General features: G+C 42.4%; 1 protein-coding gene across 5 annotated transcripts in view; it reads left to right on the top strand.

Annotated features, from left to right (window-relative positions):
- Positions 1-19,985, top strand: part of CNTNAP2 (contactin associated protein 2) — a 1,665,145-nt gene that overhangs the window by 1,588,066 nt on the left and 57,094 nt on the right. The window contains exon 22 of one of the 5 annotated variants that reach the window (XM_073332779.1): positions 4,762-5,321. The exons of 2 other annotated variants lie outside the window; for them this stretch is intronic. In XM_073332779.1, coding sequence (XP_073188880.1) covers positions 4,762-5,213 — 452 coding nt within the window. In that variant the 3' untranslated portion in view covers positions 5,214-5,321. Of the gene's footprint in view, positions 1-4,761; positions 5,322-19,985 lie in introns of those variants that run through there. 2 more of the 5 variants (XM_073332785.1, XM_073332784.1) reach the window with 2 other exon arrangements.

Here is a 19,985-nt window from a genome sequence, read left to right as displayed (position 1 = left end):
GCTCTTAACTAACAAGTCCATTTGCAGCTAAGGTTAGTGCCCCGTCTACAGCTACCACTGCACACCAGCTTCTCACTCTTCAGATCTTTCTTCATCTTTCTCCCAGTTTCCTATACTTCATATGTGTTGGCTGCTCTTCACTTGTGTGGCACACTGTTCTGTCTGGCCCTCTCGCTAAGGATCTGAGACGTTCCCTGTCTTTAATCTTACTGTGTACTAGGGATCTCATCCAGCATGGGACTGAGCAGCCTCAGCCCTCATTGACTTCAGTAGGATCTCAAGATACTCAACATCACTTTGCAGGATTAGGCCTTAGGTATTTTTCACTTTTGCCTGAAACTGACAGTAACCCCCACCAACCTTTCCCCCCTCCTCCCACCACGGTCTGCCATCCTCATCCTTCCCTCATTGCCAGGAATATTCCCATAGCTTCTAAATTACAGCTTTCTATCCTTTTTACTCTAGACCATCTCTGAGGATTATTTTGTATGAGTAACCTAGGCAATCTTGTAGAATGAGAAATCTCATTATTTTATTGCTTGTTGTACAGTATCTGAGATGTCTGAAAGATACTATATACTATGTGTGGAAAAAAAACCGATGAGAATGTAGAGACATTTAAACATCTCCAGTTTCCGTCATTTTGAATAAAAGAACACAAGTCTTATCTGACATTCAGAAAGATTTTGATAACACCACTTAAGTGTAGCTGCGCAAAAGGCAAAGTTACATTCCACTAGTTTTCCTATCTACTGCATCTTTACAAAGTTATAATCTTATACAACTTGAGTTTTTTTCTTAGCATAAAAGAAAAGGAACTCTTTCACCTGTAACCATGTCACGTCTAGTACCAATTTATTACTTATGCTGTTGCTTCAAAGGGGCAAAGAATGGGAATGAACATGACAAGTTCACAAAGGGCACCAATAAACCCTAGTACCAGCCCTGTAAAACCACAATAGCACAGAAAGCTAATTCGGAGAATTGTGTTAAGTAATGAATAAATTTGAAGAGTTAGCAATCTATTGATGGATATTCCACAAGCAGCAAAAATATAAATTAATGGAATAAATTAGTCACTGTGAATTATTTGCTCAGCTCCCGTTATTACAAACAAAAGGGGAAAACAAATTATAGAGAAATACTTTTACATTTTCTTTTTAAGCCAGATCTTTGAAGTTATGTCATTTTGTGTTTCTGTTAATGGAAATTCCTCTGTTATTTAAATTACAGATTAAAACATGACTGATGCCTTGTTTTGAAGCTTTCTGATTAAAGTTTTTAAAAGGTATCAATACTGTTTAAATCTGCTCTCTCCAGTGTGTACGGTAATGCAGTGATGTCTTGCAAATAATTCACCACATACTTACAGCAGAGAAGAGTTATAATACAATTAGTAACCGCTGCAAATACATTCACTTTATTTTTAGGATTGCCCTTTCCATTCTAGGCTCCTTAGCTTGAAATGGATGCCCCTTAAAATAAAGTAAATGCATTTTCAGTGGTTGCTATTAAAACTGTTTAATAAATCATTGGAAATCAATTTAATTCAATTCAGTGTTTTTGAGAATGAATTAATAAACCAGTTAGAATGACGTTTCCATTCCTTAAAACAAATGTGTTTGTTTATGGCCATGGCTGGGTAACAGCAGCTTAGTATATCCAATCTCAAAACCGGAAGGCAGTATGATCTAGAGGAAAGGGCACTGGACTTGGGGTCAGGATATCTGAGTTCTATTGCTGGCATAGTTCTACTGTTGTCTGACCTTGGGCAAGTCGATTCAACTCTCTGTGCTACTGTTTTGCCTCCCACCATTTGTCTGTCTTTTCTATTTACACTGTGAGCTCCCTTGGGAGGGTACTGTCTTTCACTCACTGTTTTTACAGTGCCTAGCACAATGGATCCTCAGTCTTATCTCGATGCTACTATGATCAGGGCTTTGGAGCTGGGCTCCGGCTCCGCTCTAGCTCCAGGCAAAAACCTGCAGCTCCACTGTGCTGGAGCTGCGCCACACTCTAGCTCCAGGCTTCACTCCAAAGCCCTGACTGTGATAAAAATAAACAACTATAATTTTCTTTTCAAAAGGGAAAGGGGGGAAGTCCCTACTTCACAGACCTCAGACTCAGTCTGCATATGCTCAACGTCAAGTGTAGGGGCAGTGGATCAATCCCCATATATAGAACAGATGTCATCAGAATTCTCCTCTTCCTCCAAAAGGTGAACTGAGCGCTTCACTATTGCCAAACCTGATACATTAGTAGATTTATTTTTATTGTCTGATCACTGGACTACCCACTTGGCAATGCTTACCACTGTCTACGGGGCAGCTAAGGGTATTTCTACACTGCAATAGCAATGGGAGTATACACCCAGGGTTCCAGGTGGACTTATGCAGCCTGTGTTGCTGTATCTTCACTCCTATTTTTAGCCATACTCGCTAGGTGAAAGCTAGCACAGGTATGCCTGTGCAACCTGCAATAACACTTTCAACTGCTGTGTAGACATTCCCTAAAATTACCTGTTGCTGCAGTGGTAGAAAATGAAAACCATCATCTGGAAAAACAAAGCAATATGTAACAGACACAACATCATTTATTTTAAGTTAATTATAACTGTGGTTCTTGTTGGGTACAAACAACTACATGTTTATCTAAATATCTGCTTTGCATTTTGCCTCTTCTAGTACACCCCACTTCTCTGTTTTTTTATTGGTTTGCTTGTCTGAAAGTCTTACTTTTTTACTGTTTTAAAAAAGATTTTTTTAGAAGAATGCATACACGCTGTACATCTAGCAGTGCATATTGAGTTTATGAAGAAAATAGATATAGTCAAATATTTAATCAGGTATACCACTTATCAGACACACTAACAAAAATAGCTGGGGGTTGGCAACTCTAAGGCCTAGTCTACACTACGAGTTTATGTCGGATTTAGCAGCGTTAAATCGAATTAACCCTGCACCCGTCCCCACAACAAAGCCATTTTTTTTCAACATAAAGGGCTCTTAAAACCAATTTGTGTACTCCTCCCCAATGAGGGGATTAGCGCTGATATCAACATCGCCATTTCGAATTAGGGTCAATGTGGACACAATTCGAAGGTATTGGCCTCCAGGAGCTATCCCACAGTGCACCACTGTGACCGCTCTGGACAGCACTCTGAACTCGGATGCACTGGCCAGGTGTACAGGAAAAGCCCCAGGAACTTTTGAATCTCATTTCCTGTTTGGCCAGGCAAGCTCATCAGCACAGGTGGCCATGCAGTCCCAGAATCAAAAAAGAGCTCCAGCATTGACCAAACAGGAGGTACCGGATCTGATCACTGTATAGGGAGAGGAATCTGTGCTATCAGAGCTACATTCCAAAAGACGAAATGCCAAAACGTTTCAAAAAACCTCCGAGGCCATGAGGGACAGAAGCTACAGCAGGGACGCAACACAGTGCTGCGTGAAACTTAAGGAACTCAGACAAGTGTACCAGAAAACCAAAGAATCAAACAGACGCTCCGGGACAGAGCCCCAGACATGCCGCTTCGACACTGAGCTGCATGCAATTCTAGGGTGGGCTGCCACCACTACCCCATCCCTGTCCGTGGACTCCGATGATGGGGTACTCTCTGCCATTCCTGAGGATTTTGCGGACGGGGAAGATGAGGAGGAGGAGGAGGAGGACAAGCTTGAGGAGAGCACACAGCACACTGTTCTCCCCGATAGCCAGGATCTTTTTATCACCCTGACTGAAATACCCTCCCAACCCAACAAAGCTGGAGAAGGGACCTCTGGTGAGTGTACCTTTTTAAATATAATACATGTTATAAAAGCAAGCGCTTTTTAATGATTAAGTAGCCCTGAGGACTTGGGATGCATTCGTGGCCAGTACAGCTACTGGAAAAGTCTGTTAACGTGTCTGGGGATGGAGTGGAAATCCTCCAGGGACATCTCCATGAAGCTCTCTTAGAGGTACTCTAAAAGCCTTTGCAGAAGGTTTCTGGGGAGAGCAGCCTTATTCCGTCCTCCATGGTAGGACGCTTTACCGTGCCATGCTAGTAGCAAGTAATCTGGTATCATTGCATGACAAAGCTTGGCAGTGTATGGTCCCAGTGTTTGCTGGCATTCAAGCAACATCCATTCTTTATCTCTCTGTTATCGTCAGGAGAGTGATATCGTTCATGGTAATCTGGTTGAAATAGGGGAATTTAATTAAGGGGACATTTAGAGGTGGCCGTTCCTACTGGGCTGTTTGCCTGTGGCTGAAAAGAAATCCTCCCTGCAGTTAGCCATGCAGTGGGGGAGTCATAGGCACTGGGCTGTTTGCATTTGGCTAGCAGGGATCTTCCCTGATACCAGCCATGTGGTGGGGTGAGGAGTAAAGTGATCATCCCAGAGAATTGGATGCGGGAGGGTGGGGGGTTAGTTTGGTTTTTGCTGCTGCATGTTAACAGGAAAACCACAGCACTAAATGGCCAACTCAACGTGCTTTGCTTAGTATGGGAGAGGAGGGCACTGCTGTTATGAAGGTTACAGAAGCCAAAAGACTATGGCTTACCATGGCTGCCTGCAAGCCGAATTCTGTTGCCTGGCCCTGTGTGTGTGATCTCTAACACCAAAGCTGCAGGCACTCAGTATAAGATGCAAAATGCGACCTTGTACCAAAATCACATGTGCTATGTAATGTGAATAGTGTTGTGCACCGTGAAAGAGTATAGCCATTGTTCTGTAAAATGTATCTTTTTAAATACTTCACTCCCTTTTTTTCCTCCAGCAGCTGCAAATGTTTCCAGCCTCCCTCCTCCGTCCCAAAGGCTATCTCAGATAAGGTGGCGAAAAAAACGCACGTGCAATGAAATGTTCTCTGGGCTCATGCAGTCGTCCGGCACTGACAGAACTCAGCAGAATGTCTGGAGGGGTACAACAGCAGAGTACAGGAAAGTGGCCAATGAACGTGAGGAGAGGTGGCGGCAGGAAGATCAGAGGACGCATGAGGCAATGCTGGGGCTACTGTGGGATCAAGTGGACATGCTCCAGCATCTGGTGGAGGTTCATGAACGGCAGCAGGATCACAGACTGCCGCTGCAGCCCCTATTTAACCACCCTCCCTCTTCCCCAAGTTCCATAGCCTCCTCACCCAGATGCCCAAGAATGCGGGCGGGGAGGCTCCGGGCACCCAGCCACTCCACCCCAAGTAACAGAAGGCTGTCATTCAAGAAGTTTTAAAGTGGCCTTTTCCTTCCCTCCTATCCTCCTCCCACACCCCACCCGGGCTACCTTGTGAGTTATCTCCATATTTTTATAATCAATTAATAAAGAATACATGTTTTTGAACGATAGTGACTTTATTTCCTTTGCAAGCAAGCTGTGATCAAAGGGGAGAGGGAGGGTGGCTTACAGGGAATTTAGAGGCAACCAGGGGGGTGGGTTTTCATCAAGGAGAAACAAACAGAACTGTCACACAGTACCCTGGCCAGTCATGAAACTGGTTTTCAAAGCTTCTTTGATGTGCAGCACTTCCTGCTGTGCTCTTCTAACCACTCTGGTGTCTGGCTGCGCGTATTCAGCGGCCAGGCGATTTGCCTCAACCTCCCACCCTGCCATAAACGTCTCCCCCTTACTCTCACAGAGACTGTGGAGCACACAGCAAGCAGCAATAACAATGGGAATACTGGTTTCACTGAGGTCTGAACGAGTTAGTAAACTGTGCCAGCGACCCTTTAAACGTCCAGATACACACTCTCCCACCATTCTGCACTTGCTCAGCCTATAGTTGAACAGCTCCTGACTACTGTCCAGGATGCCTGTGTATGTCTTCATGAGCCAGGGCATTAAGGGGTAGGCTGGGTCCCCAAGGATAACTATAGACATTTCAACATCCCCAACAGTTATTTTCTGGTCTGGGAAGTAAATCCCTTCCTGCAGCCGTTTAAACAGATCAGAGTTCCTGAAGACGCGAATGTCATGAACCTTTCCCAGCCATCCCATGTTGATGTTGGTGAAACATCCCTTGTGATCCACCAGTGCTTGCAGCACCATTGAAAAGTACCCCTTGCGGTTTATGTACTGGCGGCCCTGGTGGTCCGGTCCCAAGATAGGGATATGCATTCCATCTATAGCCCCACCACAGTTAGGGAATCCCATTGCAGCAAAGCCATCTAGTATGACCTGCACATTTCCCAGAGTCACTACCCTTGATAGCAGCAGCTCAGTGATTGCATTGGCTACTTGCATCACAGCAACCCCCACAGTAGATTTGCCCACTCCAAATTGATTCCCAACTGACCGGTAGCTGTCTGGCATTGCAAGCTTCCACAGGCTTATTGCCACTCGCTTGTGAACTGTGAGGGCTGCTCTCATCTTGGTATTCTTGCACTTCAGGGCAGGGGAAAGCAAGTCAAAGTGCCCTTATGCATGCGAAAGTTTCGGAGCCACTGGGAATCATCCCAAACCTGCAACACTATGTGGTCCCACCAGTCTGTGTTTGTTTCCCGGGCCCAGAATCGGCGTTCCACAGCATGAGCCTGCTCCAGTAACACCATGATCTCCAAATTGCCATGGACTGTGGTTTTAGAGAAATCTGTGTTCATGTCCTTATCACCGCGCTGCCGTCACCTCCTCACCTGGTTTTTCAGGTGCTGGTTCTGCATAAACTGCACGATAATGTGCGAGGTGTTTACAATGGTCATAACTGTGGCGGTGAGCTAAACGGGCTCCATGCTTGCCGTGCTATGGTGTCTGCTCAGGCAACCCAGGGAAAAGGGCGTGAAATGATTGTCTGCTGTTGCTTTCACGGAGGGAGGGAGGGTTGATTGATGACATTTACCCATAACCACCCACGACAAATTTTTGGCCCCATCAGGCATTAGGAGCTCAGCCCAGAATTCCAATGGGCAGTGGGGACTGCGGGAACTGTAGGATAGCTACCCACAGTGCACCGCTCGGAATGTCGACACTTGCCACGGTACTATGGATGCACACTGCCGAATGAACGTGCTTCGTGTGGACGCATGCACTCGACTTTATACAATCTGTTCCCAAAAATCAACTTCTGTAAAATCGGAATACTTTTGTAGAGTAGACACGGCCTAAGTATGCTACTCTGGGAACTCTGAATGATTCACTAGGTCCATATGTGGCCTGTGGCTGTTGCTTCAGGGAATTATATGACAGGATGAGGCAAAACTTACTGAGCTGCTGGTGGATGTGTCTCTGTGCAAGGAGATTTCCTAGAGGAAAGGAGTGGGAGGGTCCCTAAAACAGGAAGCTCAAACAAAAAAAATCTTAAAAAAGAAGAGAGGAATCAGTCTGAGTAATCACATTACAGCATTGACCTTATTCATAGCTGGTGTTTCTTACTGTGTTCTGGAGTCTGGAGTGGGAGAGCTTTGGCCCAACGAGGCGGGCAGGTCTCAAGCATGAGTGGATCACTTTTGGTTTCTATCTCGTTTAGGTACTCTTATAGTCTTCCTCAACATAGAATCCTAGCACATTACAGTCTATAACATACCTCCTCACAACATCCCGGTGAGGTAGAAAAGTGTTATTATCCCTAATTTACGCATGGGGAAGTGAGGCACAGAGAGTGCCTTGCTGAAGATCAGAGAGGAAGTCTGTGGTAGAGCAAAGAATCCAACGTAGGTCTCCTGAGACCCAGGTTAGAGCCCAATCCACTGGGTTACCCTTCTTATATCTAGGGAAAGGTCTGTTAACTCCTTTATGACAAACACCAACACAGAGTCCAGCTCAAAGACAAAACAGTGCAAGTTCTTCTTCTGTGCATTCAAAGAAGTCAGGCACATGGCAGCTGAGACTCTGGGAGGGAGGAGCAAATCTGTGTCTGAGAGACTCAGGTGAAAATACCTACAGAGAGAATAGCTAAAACTTGTTTATTGTGGGGGGACAGGTGTGGGACGAACTGCTCCTCTTTGCTGCACCTTATCTTGTTTGGGAACAAAGGGAAGGCTCCTAAATAAAAATAGGATTTTCTTCCCCTATGTGTATGCTACATTCAATATTGCACAGAGCAGAATTACTTGAAATATATTCCCCTCAAGCCATGGACTGCCTCCTCATCTGATTTTCTTGTGTAAGATGGAAATGCAAAACACTTTCAATGACGAACCTATGGAGGCAATATGACATTTTGAGATAGGCCTTTTAGAAAAACCATTGCAGGAGACAGTATCAATTTAAAAAACTCTAGATTATTTAAAAAAAAAAACATGTATTTGATCCAAAAAACGTGACTGCATAGAACTTTTTATCTAAGAAGATGACACTGCAAGCAAAACACAGCATCAAAAATTATTTTAATTTGCCTCGTCAAAACCAAACTGACTTTCTTCCTTCTTGATAAGGCTTGAATAAAAGATGACTCAAAAACTTAATACACCACCAAGGACGCTGTTCTGCAAAACCTTCCCTTGAAAGTTACATATATTTTGGACACACCTTTCTCTTTATGAGCAAACTGTCCCTGTATTGCAGTGTGGGTTAGCGAGTTCTTTTGAATAGGTAAATCTCTTAAGAGTGTGTGGTGTTTTCTTTTATGACGATATGGCATACAGTTCTTAAACTGACAATTTTTATCACCTTTTTTTCTCTCCCTTTTCAAGTCTGGAGAAGGTTAATTTGGGGGATCCATCTGACAAGAATGAAGAGGGAAATGGTGGATGACTAGTTAGATAGCCTCAGGAAAAAATGCTTAAAAGACTGTAGGTCCACGTACCCTTTTTGTGATACAGGCCTTCTTAACCCACACTAGATTAATCCAAAAGATGGTGTTCAATCACCATGACATTTCTGCTCTCAGGAGCTAATATTTGAGGTTTTCCAAGCTCATTTTATAGCCAGCCACTCATACAAGTTACTACAGTATTCTTCAGTAATGGTCTTTAACACTAAAACTTCCAGTAATATTGATTTGGTTAGTTACTGAGGCATATCACGCTATTTTTTTTTTTAATAAAGGGACACATTTCTTCCCAGGAGAATATTTTTGTTTCAAGGGCAACAATTTTTCTACTGGTGTGTATAGCATTTAGATGTTGTTCTCTTTCCACTCCGTGATGCAATTTAGCCTGAGGGCCATGAGTTTGGATTAAAATGTATCTGTTTGGATTAGAAAATAAAAGGCCAGTTGAAGTCAAGGCTTCTTAACACAGCGTCACTACATAATTTTGCTTTAAATTTTTGTAATGGTACCAAAATCAAGTACAAAGTGGTGTTAATAACCTGTCAGGCCTAGAAATTACCTAACCTACTTTCAGGTTCTGGGAACTGATTTATTCTGAGCGGCTTCTGTATTGGACATGTTTAGTTTCACAAATTCATTTCACAACATGTACCTGAGAAAATGTTCTGTCTTTTGCCCAGTGTACATTTAATAGGATTTATCAATTCAGCAGTTTTTAATGCCGTAAATGGTTTGGCTCCCAGCACCTGAGAGACTGTCTATCTCCTTTGTCAAATACTGTTGCAACAGTTGAGGTCATCTGAGGTTTCTGAGTTGAGAGCTCCTTGCTGATGTGAAAGAGAGGGAGGAGGACTGGCAGCAGGGTGATCTCTGGCAGGGAGGAGATCCTTAGCTTTGGAGTTTCCTTCTTGTCTCCTAAACTTGGGACCAAAGAAAAGTCCACTAGTATTTTTAGACTTTTCCTGAAAGGTTTGGCGTGTGATAGAATGTGGGGATGAATGAAGAGGGCTGGTTGATAAAAGGGCCAGAGGAGGATGGGATTGAGTAATGTTTGGGGATAAGAAGAGGTTGTGGGAGAGGTATTCTCCTTTACAAGATTTATGCATGTAACTCCTCTTTGAGTGCCCTATTTGGTCTTCTGTAAATCCTGTAATTCAATATTGGGTCAGTTAATTAATTTAAATTGACATCCAGAAGATCTCAGATAAGCACTAGAAGTGATTACACCATAAGAGTGGGTGTTGAGGCTGGGATCTATTTCTAGTGCTGCCACTGACTTCCTGTGAAACTGTAAGCAAATTACTTAGTCGCTCTCTGCCTCAGTTTCCCCATCTGTAAAATGGAGATATTAATAACTGTCTCACAGGAGTGTTTGTAGGGTTTAATTTCTTAGCATTTATCTACAACATGTTTTCACCAAGTGAAGTGGTGGTGTTTTATTTATTAAAATGTAGCCAAAAGAAAAACTTTCTTACTCCTGCTTTAAAAAGTGAATTCAAAGAAGGAATTCAGCAGAGGATATCAGTATACCTTGAACAGTTATAACATGAAATGTTTATTAAAATATCACTGTGACATATCATGGTATAATCCAGACTAATCTGCAGCTGCGTCACCCGGGCCCTGCAACCTTGGGTGCCTTACCAGCTGCACTTGAGTTACACTCTGGCTCTCACCAGCCTTGTTTATGCTTCAGGGTGTCCTGAACAAACCCCCATTTCCATATTCCCCCTCACAGAAATATTTGTCCTGTACTGCTCAACCCTCTCCTGGACAGTACAAAATATTTTAAGTCCATTATTCCTTAAAAGGAATAATATGACAACTTATTATTTCAAATAGTTATTCAGAAACTTCAATTTAAAAACACTGGATTAGAGAAAACAATAATTTAATCTTATTAACTACAAAGAGAGAGATTTTAAGTGAGTATAAGTAATAAGGAATAAAAGTCAGAATGGTTACAAGGGAAATAAAGACTTTACAAATGTCTAACTTAACAAACTACAGTAGAACCTCAGAGTTACGAACACCTCAGGAATGGAGGTTGTTCGTAACTCTGAACAAAATGTTAAGTTGTTCTTTCAAAAGTTTACAACTGAATATTGACTTAATAGAGTTTGAAACTACTACGCAGAAGAAAAATGCTGCTTTCCTTTATTTTTATTTATTTATTTATTTTGGTAGCTTACATTTAACACAGTACTGTACTGTATTTGCTTTTTTTTTTTTTCTTTTTTGTCTCTGCTGCTGTCTGACTGTGTACTTCAGGTTCCAAATGAGGTGTGTGGTTGACTGGTCACTTTGTAACTCAGGTGTTCATAACTCTGAGGCTCTACTGTATATCAGATTCAAGCAAAATTTCTTACCACATGCTTTCAACAGTTTTACTGACCAAACCCAGTAGGTCAGGATCCCTCCCCCAGAGTGCAACGCTTGCTTCCTTTTTCTCTTCAGGTGTAGTGAATGCAATGGGCAGGAGGAGAAAGGGGATGAATAGGGGTGTTTTCCCCTCCTTTGTATAATTTCAGTCCCTCTTTTGAAAAACATTTCCAGCTTGGCACTAAAAGAGAAAGAGTCTGTGTGGAAGGATTTCCCCTACTGGCTTTTCCTCACCTGTTTGAGATTTCTTTGTGTCCCTTCCTGCTCGATGACTCCATTTACTGCTTAAATACAAATTAAGCAGAGCACACATTCCTTTGTTTAGTACAGTCCTGTTTGCCAACCTCAGTATGGGCAGGACTGTGGAGTTTGGAACATATGTTAATAACACCATACAGGGAAATCTTATAGCTTGATATACAATGTTGCCACACACATTTTATCAGGATGATGCTGACCAGCAAATTATTAGTTTTCAAATGATACCTTACAAGACATATCTTGTTCATAAATTATTGCAATCGTGTGTAGGGTTTGAAGAAACAATAATGTGTAGGGTGTATTCTGTCACAATCACAGCAAATAACCACAGCCCAATTCTAAGTTTGCAAAAGGTTTGCAGACCTCTTCAGGCCTTCAGATTTTGATAAGCCAGGTTCTAATGCATAGTGCCCACTATTATCAGGGGGCATTACTAACTCTCATTTAACTGCATTCTGAGAAAACCAGAGTTCAGATAGTAGATGATGTCTTCTGTAAAATGGGGGGAAAAAGTAAGGCTGTTTTATTTTATTTTATTTTTTCGACAACAAAGAAAAAGAGGGCTTAGATTCTGAATTTCCACACATCTGACATTGCATTTGAAAAGCATCAGCTCTTATAATGTGAAATATCAAATGACTAAGATGATAAATTGGCAAGGAAAGTAGTATTTTTTTCACCAGACCCTTTATCTTTGTTTCCACTTGAATATTCACCTGCATGAAGCCGATTGTCTTTTAAAGCCATTTTAAAATGAAGATAGTTACTATGGCTCGTGAGATCTTAGTAACTGGTTGGCCTAGCAATTGTCTTACCCTTTTGTGGAGTAAAGCTCTAGGAGCCAGCTCCTCAGCTGATGTAAACTGTCATCGCTCCCTTGATGTTAATGCCAATCTCACAGTTTGCACCAGCTAAGGATCTGCTTTATGTGAAGGCAATTGAAACTCCTCATGTGAATTATGGAAAAGTTGGTTACATAATAGTGGAAAGTTAAGGATCTTACTAAATTTAAATGAGCTTTTTTTTCTATTGTAGTTATACAATCCTGTATAATGTATGCAGCACAGCTCCAATTATCCGCCAGTCTCTGGAGACACCCAAAACTTGAATAAGCAGAGGGCCGGTTAATGACAACTCCCCAAATTTTAAAGAATGCCAGATGGCTCTACCAACTGGCTGGCTACTGCAGACCTTCATAGCAGGCTAGCAGGCTGTTTTCTGACTCATGAGATCAGGGACCTAGTGTGTTGCCTATCCCCAGTACAGGCTGGTTTTTAGAAAGTCATGTTTAATACCAAGATTCCTAGGGGAAGTTTACTCCATGTTTTCCAGCATAGCATGGAAAAAGGAGGACAGGCTGCATTCCAGCAGTCAAAGGGCAAGGACTCTGGTTTTTCAGTGTCATTCTTTAACTTGCTGCAGACAATTCCCAGTAATTTCAAACTATGCAAATACATTATTCTGTTCTTTGAGTTAATGGGCTCCATCCTCAGCCAGTGTAAATTGGTGTGGCCCATTGGCTTCAGTGAGCTGTGCCAATTTATACCTGGATCTGACACTCTATTATAATATATGGGACTTTACGAAACAAAGGATCGATAATTTATGTTAAAAATAGGAACAGGAAGTGAGTGAGGAAGGGGAAGGTGATGGCAACAACAAAAAGATCATGTGGTTGCTTACAGGGGTGATGCTGAAGTGCTAACGTTACATAGGTTTTTGTGGGGAAGAGGAGGAAGAGGGTTGTTTTAAAAGGCAAATGATTTACAAGCTTCCTTGCCGTGTATTTTGACAAATCACTTGAAGGAAGGAAGAAAGGGTGACGATATAGCAGATGGTATGGGGAAGAGGTTCCAGGTATAGAGATTGCATGGAAGAAGACACTGCTGCTGAAGGAATAGTCAGATGATTAGCTTCAGCTAAGCAAACAGGCTATGTGGGGGTCCCTATATAATGGCACCTTTCTGTCATGGTTCCTGGGCTAGCTGCACTTGGACCCCTCTCTGGTCTCTTCCACTACACCTCACCAGGTGACAGGCCTCCTGCCTTCACCTACTTCTCTCAATTCTCCTCTCTCACATGGAGACCCCAGGCTACAGCCTCCTGCATACCTCTGTGGTTACTCTGCAGGTTTCAACTATGACCAGCGATTAATCCACAATGACCAGACTGCCTTCTCCAAAACAAGATAGTGCTTTTCTTTAACAGTAGAAACTGCTCCACATTAGCAAGAGAGATGATTTGTGCCACCAGTCTATCAGACCTTCCATACGCCTGTCTAGCTTACCACCTGCACCGCCATGATAGTCAAATAGCCTTACTTAGTCAAACCCTGCCACAAGGCCTATCTTCCTGTGCAACCTTAATTCAGCCCCATTGTGTCTATGCGTTATGAAACATGATGACATACTATCTTATCCCTGCCTTATTCATTGCACAGGTTTGACTGTGTTCATTAAATGAGCAGCTAGTCAATATTTTGTTTTGTCCTCTGGCGTTATTTTCTGCACACTATTCAAACTCTGCTCTGAATATAGAATTATTAATTTCTTCACAGGCTTTTCTATGCACTGTAGCATCGAGTGCTTTACAAACATTAAAGACTTTATTTCCAGGGAGATGAGAAGCTGTTATTTTAAACATGGAGAACTAAAATACAGAGAGATTGAGGTCAAAAGAGTCCACTAATTTGACTGCCCAATTTGTGATGCCTGGGACCTGATTTTTTCAGAGTACTTAGTATAATATAGCACTTTATGTTCAAAACACAGTTCCCATTGACTTCAGTTGCATGTGGGTATGGACGGCACTTCTGCAAATGAGACCCAGAGTCTAATGTTGGGCACCCAGAAAATGAGTAACACACAATTAGTCATCACCTGTGAAAAGTTTGGGTTGCATAACTTGCCCAGCAGCACATAGGAATTCTGTGGCAGAGATGCTGAGAGAATCCCATTCTCCAGAGTGGCATTCAACTGCCTAAAGTATAAGATCATCTTTTCTCTTCCTGCAATCCCCTGCCTCATTAACTAGATACCTTCCAACTGATTTGCACGCCATTGATGCATGCAAGTCATGCATCGCATGCCCTGAATGCCCAACTGGCTTTGTGTTGTGGTGGCTATCTAGCCCCCATGGAGGATGTCATTTTTGTCTAAAATGTCATCCTCCGCACAACATGACCTTCCATATGTGTGAGGTCACATTGCATGAAGGATGCCATCTAAGACATTCAAGGGAGTTGTTGCAAGCTTTACTATAACTGTCATGGCTTGCTACTGTTCCAGTTTCTGCAACAAATGAGGCAGGACCCTATGCTTTTCCATAGTTTTTGTGTAAAATCTTCTAAGTTTTAAAGAAGAAACTGAAAAACAAAAAATCAGTCATCCCCAAATAGTTCATCATCAGGGTTGGGACCTTTATATCCACCACCAAGATCTCTGCCACTTGAGCTAATGGAGTAACTGATAGCAATAATAGGCAGTCATCCTCTATATGGACCAGAATTAACAGGGATGAGACACACACTTTATCCATGCGTTTCACAGATATTTGACTGACAGGCAGCAAAATGGAAAACATGGAAGCAGTAGAAATTCGCACAGACAGAATTGTAAGAACTTTTTTTAACACTGGGAAAACAACATATTTTTTTGCTTATCTCATTCGCAGAAAAGACTGAACCACCTGAAACTTTGCTGAAACTTTCCCCCAAAACTTAGCCTGAGTCAAACACTCAGCATGAAAAAAATTCATCCCAAACAGTGAAAGTTTGGAAAAATTATAAGCAACTGAAAACAGTGATAATGTGAAGTGTCAGCAACCTTAAGTATCAGTGGTGCTTCCAGCTCTGCCTATAGTAGCAATAGAGGAGTGGAGTAGACAGAGTGGAGTAAAAACACAACCTGCAGGACTTTGATGAAAAAGTATCCTATCTCCAGTAAGGAAATACATGTCAGCTGAATCAGGCTTAAGCTCAAAATAGGTGCTGAGTAACGGAGCACCATTAAACCGCTGTCTGCCACCCAGACAACTATAATTGCAACTGAACACAGGCATAAATATTGATCTGCATGTTTACCAGCAAGAGCCACTTCTTATTGCTCCAAGAAATCAGAGGACAAATGTTTTTTTTGTGTGCCAGGATGCTATAATAAATCTATAGCTTTCGGTATTCTCAGCCTCCAAGTATCTGTTTTCCAGGAATCATGACAAGGTGGGAGGTTGCACAGAGAGATCAAATATGACACACAAAACACTAGTGACAAAGCACAGCACTGCTTAATTGGAAACTTGCTTAATGCCTGCTGGATCTTAACTTCAGATCAATTATGGATGCCCTACTCTTTCAGAGTTACTTTAGGAATCATGTTGCCAATTTGGGTCAGCGTACAGTTTATGAAACTGCTGTAGACTTCACCTTAATTATTAGAGAATTTTAAGAAGATTCAAGTCTAGTTTGGCAAGTTAAATGAGTGTGCGTCTTTGTTTAAATGTGCAAATTGTTTTGGAGCATTCCTATCTGTTGGTAAATTATACTGTGCTAATACAGACTGGGCAAATAGTCACTAAATTCTCTTGCTTGCATTCCATGGAAGGTGCCAGATTTTCTGGTTCCTCCAGCCCCAGAATCAGATGAACACACACACACACACACACACACACACATATTAACAGATTTCAGAGTAGCAGCCATGTTAGTCTGTATTTGCAAAAAGAAAAGGAGTACTTGTGGCAATTTAGAGACTAACAAATTTATTTGAGCATAAGCTTTCGTGAGCTACAGCTCGCTTCATCGGATGCATTCAGTGGAAAATACAGTGGGGAGATTTATATACATAGAGAACATGAAAAAATGGGTGTTACCATACACACTGTAATGAGAGTGATCACTTAAGGTGAGCTATTACCAGCAGTGACCAAAGAGATTGAAGTGTTCTCCGACTGGTTTTTGAATGTTATAATTCTTGACGTCTGATTTGTGTCCACTTCAGTCTGTTTGGTCACTCGATTACAGAGCTGAAAGTGGCAATTCTTCAACAAAAAAACTTCAAAAACAGGCTCCAACGAGAGACTGCCGAATTGGAATTAATTTGCAAACTGGATACAATTAACTTAGGCTTGAATAGAGACTGGGAGTGGATGGGTCATTACACAAAGTAAAACTATTTCCCCTTGTTTATTCTCCCCCCCCCGCCGCCCCCCCGTTCCTCAGACATTCTTGTCAACTGCTAGAAATGGCCCACCTTGATTATCACTACAAACGGTTTCCCTCCCCCCCCCACCCCTGCTCTCCTGCTGGTAATAGCTCACCTTAAGTGATCACTCTCGTTACAGTGTGTATGGTAACACCCATTCTTTCATGTTCTCTGTGTATATAAATCTCCCCACTGTATTTTCCACTGAATGCATCCGATGAAGTGAGCTGTAGCTCACGAAAGCTTATGCTCAAATAAATTTGTTAGTCTCTAAGTTGCCACAAGTCCTCCTTTTCTTTTTACACATTAACAGAGCGCGTCTGAGCAGATTGGGTCAATCAGCACTCCCACGCTAACCCTTCATATGTCCCTGGACTCAGCAGGCTGGGTCGAGCAGCACTTTCAGGCTGCCACCCTCATACACCACGGGCACCGCACCGGAATAGAGTATGCCTGAGCAAGCTGGGTCAAGCAGATCTTCCAAGCTGCCACCCTCATATGCCACAGGTTCAGCACATCCCTATCCCCACTTTCATGTTACAATTGTTCTGGTAGTAACCCACTTGATGAGGATTTTTGGGCACTACAGGGATCTTTTGCTTAGGTAAGAGGAGCATTCCTGCAGAGCAAATGGGAAAGCCAAAAACAAAAAAGAGAGAGAGGGAGAGGGAGGGAAGCAACCAACTTAACCATAAATGTTATTTATTGCCAGGTAATACCCATACAAGGAGAGCCAAACAAACAAAAGTGCTACAATATTAAATCTAGCTTAAATTTGTTTACAAAAATCAGGTTTAGAAAACTATACCTAATCACCCAAGTCAGAGTTAGAAAGCTATACCTAGAGTAGAAAAAAAAAACAGAGGGAGAAGTTGGGTTCTCACCACTCCGTGAAGCTTGAACCGGTCAGTGTTCCCAGGTGGTGGTGGTAGCTGAGGGTCTGGAGTGCTGGAGACAGAGCCCCCAGTACCATCAGTCAGGAGAAGATGAAGTCCCAATGGAATGGATGCAGATTTTGGATCCAGGCATCAGAGCACTTACTTGAGCATGGGTAGGGATTTTTGTAAAGAAACAACAATGGTTCAAGGGAGAACACTAGATTTGTTTATGGGTAAACTGATGGCTCAAGGGAGTATACCAAAGTTGATTTGTTCAGGCTAGACAATAGGAACTGATCATTCCTGGCTATGGGCGGTGTTCCTTTGAGGGACTTCACAATGCAGTTAGGCAGCTTTAGTATTTTGGATACTAATAAAGGATTTATTACTAGAATTGGTCTGATTCTGGTGCTAGAATTGGTTCATTAACATTTGGAGCAGAGATCTCTCATCATGTAGTTCTTCCCTGCTTTTCTGGTCCCAGAGTTCAGTGTGGTTCTTGCCTTGGAATCTCTGTTCTCCATTCTGTATGCTAATGAAGATGCCTCCCTGTCCCATCTTTGATGCAAATGAGGCTAGGAGAGTTGCCTTAATCCTGTCACCCTTGTCCAGAGGGGTTTAGGTGTGTCTCTCACTGCCTTTTCATTGCTTTTTGTAAGTCTTTCTTCTGGTCGGTTTTGGTGCAAGCAGAGGCTGTGGCAGAGTCAGACAGGCTGGATACTGCGCCCTAGTTCCCCAAGAACACAGAGCTGACAGGTAACAGGTAAAGATAGCTTTAAGCTGACGATAGCCTCAATGGCAGCCAGTGATCATTAGATGCAGCAATGTCCCAGACCTATACCTTTCCCTTGTGAATGCAAGCTGTGCTGGGGAGCAGAATGAGTCAGGTGTAGCGCTAATACACCAACTATCCCTCTCCTCACATAAGGGTAATACTCAGAAAGCTGGATCCACAATTTCATGATGGCTTTGTTTTCCCTTTAAAGTCATTAGAATGATCAACCCCCATGCGTGTGAACTATGGGAGCTAGAGCTATGCAAAAGCCAGTTGTCTTGGTTTACATGGCATCCTCCATTTGTCTTTTGCATTTGGATTCTGTGAGTGCACATCCTCTTAGGTTCAGGCTTGATCAAGGTATGTTTTGGGCCAATGCTGCTATTCTATAGTGCCCTTCATCTCAGGACCTCAAAGTGGTTTGCAAAGCTGGAATGCATTAGGATCCTCAGCTTATAAATGGTGAAACTGAAGCACAGGAGCAAATGGTTTGCTCAGAGTTATACATTAACAGAGTCTGGCCTCCTGATTGAAGGTTCTCTGTTCTAACCACTAATCACACTGCTTCATCACATAATTATTGTATTTTTAATTGTTCATATACTCACTAATTGACCATTTTTTAAAATTTAATTTTAATTTTTTAATTTTTTTAATTAGTCTCCAAGTTATTAGCACAAATGAACAAGGCTCTTCTAGAAGCTGATTTTCAATAGCATGTGACCACCATTCTATGCGGGCATTCATACATGTGCCATAAGTACTTTACATCAGCATTCAATAGCCTATTGAGAGTTATGTGCTAGGCATACTTAAATCTGTGCATTTGCAACTTTATTAATGAGAAAACAATAACTCTCTTTTTTTTTTTCAAATGTAGCAAGAATCATATTCCACTGAGAAATATAAACACACAATGCTTGACATTTTTGTGTGCAGCAGTTTTGGGAAGAGTGCAATTATTCGGGGACAAAAGGATCATTAAGTGAATATTTTCCTGCTTCTCCCAACTCGAAATTGATTGAATGGGTTTGATCCAAGGGATAGTCTCTATCAAGGAGATGGATGAAGCGTATGTTTCTTTCCAGGCCTTGATACTTTAGTAAACTCTTTGTCAGATTCTATGATAAACAGCTTTGTAAGATTGACTCACACTGAAAGCTCCATCTCTCCATATAGTGTCATAACCACAGTACTTGAGCCAGATAGGTCACGTTGGTGAGAGCAGTGGTGGGCAACCAGACTGTTTGTTTACATTTGCACGGCTGCCCACAGCTCCATGGCGAACTGTGGCCACTGGGAGCTGCAGGCGGCAGTGCAAATGTAAACAAACAGCCTGGCAGCCCGCCAGCAGCTTACCCTGATGGGCCGTATGTGGCCACAGGCCGCACGTTTCCCACCACTGGTTTAGAGATTCCTGTCTAGATGCCTGCTAGGTGCCAAACAGGTATTGCCTAGCTCAGCATTAGCTTGCTCCTTTCCTCAACCCAATTTCCCTTTAGAAACAAACAAAAAAACACCTTACCTTTGGGCTTGGACCACATCGAGTTTGGTTCTTCAGCCCCAAAGGAAAGCTTTTGTTTATAAATGACTGAAAAGAGGGTTCTGGAATAGAAATGGCTTCTCAGCATGAGCTATAGTGTTTCTTTTCTTGTCTGCACTGTAAATGACTCACACACACACATACACACACGCTAAATAAACCGTCATAGGATACCAAGCAATCTGTGGAAGAAAACTGATTTCCTTCTAGGATATGTGTGCATGCTATAGACATACATAAAGACTGTAGCTTCTTTATCCATT

Source organism: Lepidochelys kempii, chromosome 2, assembly GCF_965140265.1.
Source record: "Lepidochelys kempii isolate rLepKem1 chromosome 2, rLepKem1.hap2, whole genome shotgun sequence".
NCBI lineage: Eukaryota > Metazoa > Chordata > Testudines > Cheloniidae > Lepidochelys > Lepidochelys kempii.
This window is presented reverse-complemented; position numbering and strand designations above follow the sequence as displayed.